General features: G+C 36.7%; 1 protein-coding gene across 1 annotated transcript; it reads right to left on the bottom strand.

Moving 5' to 3' along the window:
- Window positions 1–2,790: 2,790 nt before the first annotated feature.
- LOC145787944 (uncharacterized) lies at window positions 2,791–11,802 on the bottom strand. The gene is made up of 6 exons (XM_082599783.1): window positions 11,799–11,802; window positions 9,589–9,752; window positions 6,792–7,091; window positions 6,015–6,180; window positions 5,184–5,246; window positions 2,791–3,077 (listed from the first exon to the last, which is right to left on the bottom strand). Exons 1-6 carry the CDS (start codon window positions 11,800–11,802, stop codon window positions 3,016–3,018), a joined length of 759 nt encoding a protein of 252 aa, XP_082455909.1. The 3' UTR covers window positions 2,791–3,015.
- Window positions 11,803–12,103: the final 301 nt, after the last annotated feature.

Below are 12,103 nucleotides of genomic sequence, written 5' to 3' on the forward strand. Positions count from 1 at the left end.
TTGTAGGGGAGAGTGGGGCTAGTCGGAAAGTTTTTTTTTTTAAATTGAAATTTAAAACAATTGGTGCATAACCTGACAACTTGAAGTGGCTTAAATTATGATATATGGTGTACTCTATCATACAACCAAAATTAAGTATTGAGTCAATTCAGCTTTTAATGGAAATTTAAAATAAACAAACATGCAATTGATTTTTCAACTAACCCCATGCCTGGGGTTAATTGAAAAACGTAAGTTTAATGCCCACTAATGAACTGGATACTTTTTTTCAACCAACAAACATTTACATGGGGTTGTAAGCAAATATGTTTACCTGCTTTAAAATCAAAATGTAATAAATTCTACACCTAATCATCGTTAAAACATTTTTTAATAAAAGCATTGTTAAAACTTGTGATGCCGTATATATAACACTTTCCAAGTTATTCAAATTACAATTTTACAATGTATGTCTGCTTAAAACAAGTACATTGGAGCTTATACTACTTATTATCATACCACGACGATATACTCGTATCATACTACATAGTCATACTGGTATCAAACCATTTTCCAACTAACCCCACCCACTATTTTCCAACTAGCCCCATTAGCATATGACAAACTATTTTCCTAAAACATTCAGGCATGGTGCATTGGACTAAAATTTGTTTATGTCTTAGTGTTGTAGAACACCTACAGCTGACACACACCAAAAAACTTCTGCCTATCTTTAACGATATCGACGCATAAGATGTTTTTTAGTACGCCAAAAATTTTACTTCGAAAATAAGAAAATAGAAAATTGTCAGCCAAACAGGTATACCTTGACTCAACAAATCGAAACTAACATGGATTATGTGTTTTTATAAACTACATCACATGGTGGCAGTAAAAAATTAAAAAAGTTATTGAGAGTTAAAAAAATGATCATTTTTCAACTAACCCCGCCTTCCAACTAACCCCACTCTCCCCTACCGACAAAGCCTTTGATTGGATAATTTTAGCACTTTTGCATACTTGTAGCTTTTGACCACTGACACAGAGCCGGTTACCGAGATTGGAAGAGCGAAGTTTCCGATTGTTGTTGAAATGTTCTTGTCTGTGAATTATTCCATTCACTAGGTGCCGCTGAATGGAGAGCTGTCCTGAAATGCGTTGCTTAAGCGCACACCCCAAGAGCAAACCAACGCCGGTTGATCTTGAGTCGGGCGCTGCACCACTGAACTAACGGGGCGGACATTTGCTAATATTTTAAGCTAATATTTTGACTGTCGTTGCTTGTACTGTATTGAAATTTAAGCCTTCTATGTCCAGCAATGATCTTGGAAAATTTTCTAATGAACAGACCTATTCATGATGGATATAGAGACAGATGATTGAAAGTTGAATGGTGTTTATTATCAGCGAATGGAAAAGAGTGGCATGACTCCACTGATTTACAATAGAACGCTTATCGAAGACTTTAAAGATGTGAAATATATTATTGATATGTCAACAAGGAGCTCCAATAAAGTAGGCTACACAACGCCAAGTTATAGCATGGAGAAAATTAGGGCTAATTACTTAGTAATTACTTAGTATTATTTAGCCCCATGCGTCAGACAACAGGATGAGACATTTAGAAAAAAAATGTTAGCTTGATTTTACAAAAACCTTAATGGTAGTAATAACAACCCTTTCGAAAAAATAAACTATTTCTCTGCTGACTATAAACTATTTCTATAAATTTTCACTAACATTCGCCTGAATGAGCCGCAGTAAGAATGCTTGTTTTTACAAGTAGCGCCTGAACAGGCAGGGGTAAGAGGAATGGGAAACGAGGCAAACCACTTGTCCCAGAAAAAAATATCCCAAACCTGCACTTTCCCATTGCTTATTTTTCACGTCAATATAATCGCGTTTATATGAACGTATGACGATTGGTCCCTATTTAGCTCCGTGGAGGAACCGGTTGGTATCACAACAGCTCAGAAAGAACGCAATGAGCAAATTGTAAAAAAGTTGGCGACAGGTTTTGTACCTTTTTTTGGTTTGTGAAGATTTATTGTCCTCAATATTGTGTATCAAAAGTTCTGTCGACTTTGCGTAATATAACGTTATATTAAAATAACAAACATTCTAAAAACTACCATCTGTAACGTCTTCGTGCTAAAACCGACTTCGCTTAAATAACTGCCATAAGATTTGAAATCACATAAAGTAAAGGCCACCGTTATTACTAGATGACCCAAACCAAACAGAAATGTTTGTAAAAGCAGCCAAAGTCATTCAAAGGGCAGAGCCAATATTATTATTACTGAATCAAACAATATTTTCTGAAGGCCGTGCGTGCCTGTAGAATAGACGTTTAGCTTAACCAAGCTTCCAACAAAATGCCAATATTATTTTATAGCAGCACGCCCTGTCGGTTGGCCAATTTTTCACTGTTACGAAAGGTCTTTTAACCAAACGGCAAGAACTTTACAAATCTGTGACTGGATCAGCAGCGTGCGGAAAGAACCAAATGAAACTTGATTGGCTTAAGGGAATTTTAATAAACTTGTTAACCACAATGAATCATACTGGTGGTAGGCATATGATTTTCGTATCGTTACAAAAGATTCTGCAAGATCGCTGACATAATTTTACTTGAAATTCGGACTTTATGTTGGCACGCCAAAGTACTTCAATAACTTTATTCTATCTATACCCTACTACCAAATACACAAATGCAGATGCCAACTGAGTTGCTTTCCCGATATGTTTTTTATACGATGAAGTACAATGTTATTCCTTATTGTAATTGTTATTTATTTATTAATTGTTCTGGAAAAATGATACAAAAATGATAAAATTTCAACTATCCTATGACTGTACACAACAAATTTCTTTAGCCTGGATAAAGGGCGTCATTGTTGATACAAATAGGCTACACAAAGATAACGATAATAGAGTGGTTACATCAAAACTTTTATTCAAAAAAGTCCTTTCATTCACGAACAGCTACATCCCATTGTTTCCAATCCCAGTATTTTGTCTCATTTGGATTGTAGCTCAAGGTTTTAACAACAAAGAGAACCACATTTTGTGTCTTGTTATTTGCAGCGGGATAAGATCTATTCAAATATTGTATGACGCCATTTTTTTTACTTCTTTTTACTTACAGGAAAAGACGCTAAATCTTAGATTCCAAAAGGGTGCTATATGACATTTACACGACCCTTATGATTGATTGATTGTGAGAATCTTTATCCTTGGACTGAGAAAGCTTTTTTTGAAAGATTTATCTTGGCAGCCTCGCATACTTGTGGAGGCTTTGAACCATTGAAGCAGGCCCGGTCACCGAATTTGACAGAGTGAAGTTTTCAATTGTTGATTGCAAGATCACAATTCTTATTAAATTGAGGTATTATAACCTATCGTTTTCTTTTCTTTTTTTATTTGACATATCCGGGACAACAAAGAAAGTACAAATAGGATTTTACGATGTGATACACGAGAAAATGCGACAAAACCCTAGAAAAGGAAACAAAGAAACACAGACGAAGAAACTTCAAGATCAAGCGGTGCTGGTTCGACTATCGGAGCAGGGCCGTTGACAATATTTCTCGGGTCCGGTACCAATTTATTTTCGGGCCCCCTTCATTGACAATGTTATGAATATAAAGGTTGTGTACAAACTTTTATTGATGTCGTTTAAGCATAGTCGTTTAACAAATCTTACGCAATCTTAAACATTTTTGAGGCGCAAAACTTACTATCTCTACCTAGCGGGTGCTCTTTTGAACTTTATTTGCCACATGGCGCTAGAGTATTGCTTCCCAATTCCATTGATGTTTCACTGGTCATTCTAGGCTCACCAGAAGAGAATTTACAGCAGTGCAGACAGTCAGAAAGTTTTCAGTTTGATTTGGGAAAAGTGTTTGAGTCTAGGTCAAACATCTGCTGCTTGCTGCAATCTGAAAAGCGGTTTTGATCTAATTTTTAGTGCAGAAATAGGAATAGCAATCTTACCTGTGTTATTTTAGTTTTGAGTTTGAACAAATATTAGCCTGTTTATTTTGAAATTCGTGTTTTGGGTAATATTCGTGGTTAGGGAAATCACTATACTAGACTAAATTCTTATTTTACTGTTTAGTGGCTGAAGTGGCTATTTTACCACCTGAAAGCTGAAGAGGGCCCGGTACCCAGAAGGAGACCCGGTACTTTACCATCTGACGACTGAAATGACTGTTTTAACCTCTGATGGCAATTCCTTTAGATCTGATTATATTAAGATCTTGATAATGTTTGAAGTCGCGGGGAATTTTTAAAATCCGAGCCCCTTAAATATTCCGGGCCCGGGTCCAAAAGTACCACCTAGACCCCCCTGTCAACGCCACTGTATCGGAGTGTGCGCTTGAGCCATGCCTTCAAAGGATAACTCTTTATGCAGCGGCATCAAGGGGATGGGATAATTCACAGGCCACAAGACTTCAACAATCGGAAACTTCACTCTGTCAATCTTGCTCACCGGGCCCTGCGTCAGTGATTCAAGCCTCTACAAGTATGCGAAACTACCAGGATTGAGCACCCAAAAAGCTTTCTCAGTCCGAGGAAAAAGATACCCCCAGTCAATCAAAGGACTTGAAACACACCCGGACTCCTGCTTTGGGTAGAATAGTGTTGTGCACGTCTACACGGCTTCGACACTAAACATGGCAGATGTACTATGTAAGCGAGAACATTACACTGAAAGGATTATTGATTTAAAAAATATTTACTTTTAAATCGAATTATAAAGAAAATTCGTATTGTAAACATGACAGAAGCAATTCATGGGCAATCATATCGCAAGAGACGATTCAAAAGCGCTTAAATAAGCTACATATAAAGTCTCTCTCGAGCACCCTTTAACGTTCGCGTTTTGTCGCTTCTAACTTTTTCTAGACCCCTACGATGTTATGGCAAGTGACCCAGACAGCAAAATCGGTCATTTTTAGATCAAATCCATGTAAAAATGACGGATTTTGCTGTCCGGGGATATAGTTGTTTTTTTGTTTAGATGGTCGCAACTAAAAAACATGACTGAATAAATACTGCTTTTGCAATGATAGCTCTTAATAATATGAAAGAACATTGCAGCCAATACAAACACTCTGATGTGGTTGATTGTCATTTACAACACAAACTGACCTACGTTACTGCTGCAGAAGATGTTGCCAAAACAGAGATAAACTTACCTTCCAATCGAGATCTTTTCACAGCTTTTACTTCCAGCAAATCGTGTTTGTGATTGTGTTCATCTGTGCATATTAAAAAACAGGTTAATATTTAAACTTCGATACAATGTCGTAGCACGTTAAATCAACGCTAAAAAGGCAAGTGGGTATGGTGGCTTTGTGGTTTGAGGAAACATATGTTTGAAAACAAAAATTATATTGAAAATACAACTGCGCTTTGCAGCATTCCGAAGCATTTGTTGGCCCTCAACTTCTTTCCAGTCAGAAAAACAGTCATTTTCACATCAAAATAACGTTTGTACACCTCTGCAATGATTGGAGGAAGCAACGACACAACAAGAGCGCACGCTAAACGTAAAAATGACCTATGGAGCTGTTCAAATGTCATATGACACAAGACACCATATTATTGTTTTTCTTACACAATTCCATAAAACGCCAAATATTATCCCTTTTTGACAATCTGCTTTACATGACGCAACATGAAGTTTCCGACTCCATACGAAAGGTATGTAATGACATTAGAACAGCTTCAAAAATGCTGACCAACTATGAAAAACACCGAAACCTATCTTATGCAACAATAACTATTTATGTCACTGTTGACAAATTGTGTTTGCAAGCAGGACCCACCTTGCATTACTAAGCAGCAACCAAACTAGCACCATCCTTCTTTTTTAAATCGATTTAACGAGCATCAATATTGCAGGCGTAAAATCAATGTAAAAAGAGCGCATTTTTCAGCGGAGAAGTTTGATATCTTTACGCCACTAACATTCAAGCGATGTCAAAATAAGCCTGTTTTTCCAAGCTAGCAGTTACCACGCTTACCTGTATAATCTATGATATTGGCGGAAGGACAAAATGGAGACGATAGCTGATGAAGCAGTCTTGGAAGAATCAAGTAAAGATCTGGCAGAGATATTTTAACTTCTTCGTGTGCAACGTCCGGAAAGTATTCATCAAGCACATCGGAAGGATGCTTGATGCACTGATACTGAATCCGAAAGATAACAAGTTGTGTCAATACAGTTCAACTCCGGGTCGTTTTGGATGCCATTTTTGCATCTTTGTTAACTCTGGCAAAGTTGAAACTAGAGGTTATGCAGCAACAGAATGGCAACAAAGATAGAAACAAAAATTCTAACATTAAACTTATTTTGGGAAAAATGTCAAAAAAACAAGCAACAATAAAGTTTTTCACATTTTTTACTGCTGCTTGGTAAATTTGCAGCATTTTTGCCATACCTGAGGCATTGCATATTTTTCTAAACGCATGCTCAGGCTCTAATCTCATGTGTAATTAAGATGACAGGGATAACGATTGTGTACGCGTGCACGCATGAACGCCAGAGGCACATTGTTGGACTGTTCAATGCGAATCAGACCGTTGATCTGACGTCACGTTACGGAAGACCGGGAATGAAACAACTTTCTTTACTAGGAAAATTATTTTGAAACGAAACTACGGGAGAGTCTCATAGTTTTAGTCACAATAGTGTGTATTTTTTTCTTGCAAAGTGGAACCGTTGGTTTGTCAGGAAAACATTCCCTCGGTCTCGGACGCCTACAAATTTTTGCAGTCGAACACCTTGAAATACGACTTACCATTCCGGTCCAGTTGTTATTATCTTCCAAATAACCGATGACGTGTTCATTGGGATCATCTTCATCAGCACCATCGTGCTCTTCGTGTACTCCCGCGCGTTTGACGTCATGATTTGATACGTCATCAGCTTCAAACTCATAGTCTAAGTCGACACTTTCAGTTGTACCATTTTCTATTGATTGAAACATTCCTATTTGTTTCATGAGCGATTCTAGGTTTTTTGAACTCAAGAAGTCGGAGCCAGGTGTTTTGTACCGAACGAAAATCTTTTGTGTCCACTCCAAACCTTTATTTATATTCTGCAAACAAGCATCCATTGTAAGACAGTCTAATCAAAATTGTAGCTAATCTCTGTCTATCTATTTCCTAAATCCAGTCAGCAAAACCAAGTTTTGTTGGCTGAAAAGATGGATTGACGATGCCCAAAACTTGGCATAAGTGGTAGCGGATACTGTTATCAATTTGAGAGGCTCATTTATGTTACCCCTCTTACTTGGTACGTGGTACCTAATGGTACAGTAACATCCCGGTTAAGTTCGCACAAAATTATAACAATTTTATATTTAACTTTTACACAAATTTATTGTTTACAATTGATCAAAAATGTCAATGAAAGTTAATTACGTCATCAAAGAGAGAATTAACAAGCAGCGTTATAACGCTGAAGTTCATGATTTCAACATAACTTATCACATAGACCAGGGGTGTCCAAAGTCCGACCCGCGGGCTAAATCCGGCCCGCGATACGTTTTTGTATGGCCCGCGCTTGTTTTTGTACAATGTTTTATTTTTGGCCTGCAGACATACAGAAATCGTATCGAGTCAATTTGCATTGTTTTTGAAACAAATGACAGTAGAGAAATTTATCACAAATGGAGCCCTGCACAACACATTTTCCAGCTTGTAGAATGCCACTGAGGGGTTGCTGAAATAAAAAATATGCAGCAGTCCTGGTATCCCTTGCTAACGAATTCAACGACCGCTTCGGAATTTTGCTGCAATTGAAAAAAACTTATTGTTATTCACTTCGCCTTTCTGCTTGGACCCTGATGAAGCTCCAGCTAACTTGCAGCTAATTGAGCTTCTCTGCGATGCCAACAGCAACATTTTTCTTTCGTGCCCTTTTACCAGCAGCTGGATATAAACAAATTTCCAGAAAAGCAAAAGTTTGCAAAGAAAAGTTTGAGCTTGTTAGGTTCGACTTCAACATATCTGTGTGAGCAGACAGTCTCGATTATGAACTTTAACAAGAACCCTTTGAGATGAAAGCTAGCAATTCCCGCCGCATGATATTTTAAGCTTGTCGACCTCTACTCTTCAACTAGACTTGACCTGGGTATTGAAATCGTCAATTTCATTTTCCACACACAGCTGTGTTTTTTAATTTTTCTGGATGTGTTAAGTTCTCATGGAAAAGCAGATAACTTATACAGCCTAACCTATTAGCTACAGTATAGTACAGGGGCGTCCAACCCGTGGCCCACGGGCCACATGTGGCCCGCGAGAAGGTTCTGAGTGGCCCGCGTAATATTTTTCGAAATGACTTATATTATATAATCAACTCAATAGCCAACGTAATTTATGGCGAACTTACATTCCGATAAATTGGCATTTATTGTTTGCTTTCTTTCTTTATTACTCTATAATCCCTAGTTCAAGGGGTGCGCAACTGTTCAAGTTAATTTTATTGTATCACAATGCACATTGTTACGCATTACATTTTCCGCATTGTTACGTCCACCTTTTTCCACACAATAGTACTGGTGCTTCAAGAGGCAGTCAATCAGCAATATTTCTTGCTTTTAGCGAGAGAAGTTCAAAACTTTCTATTGCTAGAATTTTACAAAAAAAATTGTTTCTTAAGAAAAAGATCAGAGGATTCATAGATTGGCAGTTTTCGTGACATCATTATTCGGCAGCACTTACTTGTGCGAGCAAGTTTTTTGTGGATGAACCTAGGGACAGCTGGACAATACATTACGGGACGCTCAACTCCGCTGTTCCGGCAACATCAGAAGGGTCAATTGCCAATTTGACATTTTTTACGCTTTGCTGCTGGCTTGTTTTCAACTAAAAACCTTAAACCACTTTAAAACCAACTTCACTCTTCTTATATAACCCATAAAATGTACAAACACATTTTTAAGATTGGAATTGGGTGTGAAGGTTTTATATAGAAATTATCAGACAGTCATTTTTAAGATTACAAATTAGCAGTAAATACTCAAGTGGCCCGCGCAACCATTCGTAAAATACATGTGGCCCTTTGGCCAAAAAGGTTGGACACCCCTGGTATAGTATATCCCGTGACAGCCTATTTATCTAAAAAATACTTTAATCTGCATATTGCTGTGTTGTACGAAAATGACATTAAACAACACAGTATTACTGTATATGCATCTTTACGCTAAACAAGATTGTTAGAGGCTGTTGGCCTGCGGGCACTTCCGCAATATCAAATCTGGTCCGCATGAGAAACAGTTTGGACACCCCTGACATAGACTGTCAGCTGATGCGTGTAGCGTGTTATGCTGCTCTCTTTTTGCGTTAAGTTTTACATTTGCCACGCATATTCTCTAAGTTCCTACAAACTGCTGATTCGTGTTGCTAATACTTTTAGTGAAGCAGTTCAATTCTCATTTTGAGAGATAAATGTTACTAATTTTATATCAGTGTAACTTTAGCGACCGTCGTGTCATTATTATTTCACAAACCATAGACCAAACTCCAAGTTATCAACACTTTTAATCCAAAAAAAAACTTAAAATTTAACTTACAACAATAACAAAAACATACCGTTTCTGAGGAATTGTAACGGACTGTACATGCATTCTTTTCACATTTTGCTTTCCACGTTTGGGAAGAAATCGATGTGAATTTCTCTTCAGTAGATGGGACGGTGATAGAATATGCAGGTATAGATTGATCAGGAGGCACACTGGTCGAATCGTTGTATGAAGCTGAGAAGAACGTTTTTTTTTAACAAGTTTTGTAGCTGTTGAAATAAGAAAATAGTGCCATTCCATTAATATTGCAAGAATTTTATTTGAATGAATCATTAGGGCCATTGTTATCGTTTTTCTGCATTACCTTCATACAACAATACATATTTCATACTACAGTAGCCTACGGAAAATAAAGAACAAGGTAACTAGCAACCAGTAGGCCTAGTAGGCTGTATCATTTCATATATAACCTACCTTAGGCTAAGGAAACATAGCAACATAAAGTAGGGACTTAATTCTTTACCTTGACCTTGTAGTGTTGAAATGACTTGAAGTAACAAAAACATTTTCACATTCCAAGACGTGACAAAACCAGGGTGTCTGTAACTAAGAGTTTATATAATTTTATTTAAATGTTATAGATGGTGGCGGTGCTATGTATTGTAAAAAAATAAAAAAATAGTTGTAAAAATATCATGCCTAGCTATGCAATAATAAAAATTATCTTAACATTAAAATTATTATCCTAAAATTACTGGGTTTAAAAAAGAGTATATGAGCAGTCACAAAGACAACTCCTGCAGCTTCAATATCGATTCAATTCATAGTCACTTATATCACAGCAAAATATAAAAAAATTTCCAACATACTTCATTATTGTCCATGATCGTAGCAGCCTCATGGGTGATTGATGGCATTCTGGAACTATATAAAAGTGAACGATTTTCAAACAAATTAGTTTCTATTGTTCTTTAAAGGGGTATTAAAGGAAAAACCTGACTTGGCGATTTTCCACGTTCTTTGTGTTTAACTTGCTACCATAAAACGATTTTGAATAAAATTTTGCCCCATTGCGGTCTGATCAACATTCCGCGCGTACTTTTGTCAGAGCTTTCAAAACCAGAATGGGCCTGAGCAGCGAAGCGTGCGACTGTACAGTCTTCGTAATAAAAGACGAGCAATCAGCTAATCACGCAACAGTTGTTACTGCCGGCGATTTAACTGTAGGCTATATATGTATGTACATCAAAACATCAAACAGTTTGCTCAAAACCTCAGATCTGATGTTAAAACATCAGATGTTGTAAGTGGCTTTTGTTATTGCTGTCTTTTGTGACGTATTCTCGAGCTGTGTTTGCACTTTTTGGTCATTTTGAAAAATAATGAAAATAAATGAAACATTGGACTTTGGGCCTTGCCAGTGCCATTGAAAACAATTTTTTTTCGGTAATTTGTTTTGAAATGTATTCTTGAATATTCAGTTTACGCATTTTAATGCTTAATTCCGGTTTGAAAATTTCATTTAGTATGCCTTTAAATGCAGTTTAAATGTTAAATGTTAATTACAAGGTAATTACAACGACATAGCCCAGCATCCTAGAACATCATTTAAGCAAATAGTTATGAAATAGTTTCAGTTTTTATTAAGTTTTGTGATCAATATAACCCCAACCCAGAGTTCAATTTAAAAGCAATAAAATTAAAGCACTTATGTTTGAATTCTTTTTGCAACAGCAGAGCAGTGAAGCACTGCCATCTGGTCACGCAAACGCAATCAAAAACAAAATAAAGTTATTCCCTCGGTGGTGATTCCCCAAATTCAATCATGTTTTCTCATGTTTTTGATCATTCTTTTCACAAACTGTTAAATGTAGCCTACTTAGGGCACATTAAAATAATTCTAAGGTACGTAATTTTACCAAAAAAGTCTGCTGGAAAGAGTTATGCAAACTATTTGCGTAAATGATAATGTTTATTTTTTTTTCCTTCAGTGAACTGTTCATGTAGCTACAGCTAATAATTAAACCTAACCAACTTAAAGTTTTTGGAAACTAACAAAACGACAAATCATATTCCACAACCGTAAAAAGCTTTCACAGCAACTTTAGAAAACTATCTAAGCTTTAAATTAAATACACGTAAACTAAAGTAAAAAAATTATTTAACATGCAATAGTTTACTTTTGAAAGCTCAACAATAATTACACAAACCTTTGCTGCTACTATCAACTTTACATTGGATGAAAGCCGACATTCGGCAACACTAAAAACTTTCACTCACCCATTGTTTTACACACGAAACGCTGATGAAAAATCTTCGTACTTTCTGCAAAGTGGTGGAGGCTCGTAGTGCCGTGTGCAAATCCAGGAGGTGATTGATGAAAGGTCGCTTGGCGTTGCTTTTATACGACACCTAACGGTGGATTTCGGGTTCTGTTGCAACGATTATTCTGGATAAAAAAAGGATAGGCTATTATTTTGATGAATCACTGATCGTTTTTTTTCTGGAATTTGTGTACGTTTATAATTTTTATGACATAATCTTGTGCAATGCATGGAAAAAATCAAAACATGCTATCAATAGCA

Source organism: Aplidium turbinatum, chromosome 18 (genome assembly GCF_918807975.1).
Source record: "Aplidium turbinatum chromosome 18, kaAplTurb1.1, whole genome shotgun sequence".
Classification (NCBI taxonomy): domain Eukaryota; kingdom Metazoa; phylum Chordata; class Ascidiacea; order Aplousobranchia; family Polyclinidae; genus Aplidium; species Aplidium turbinatum.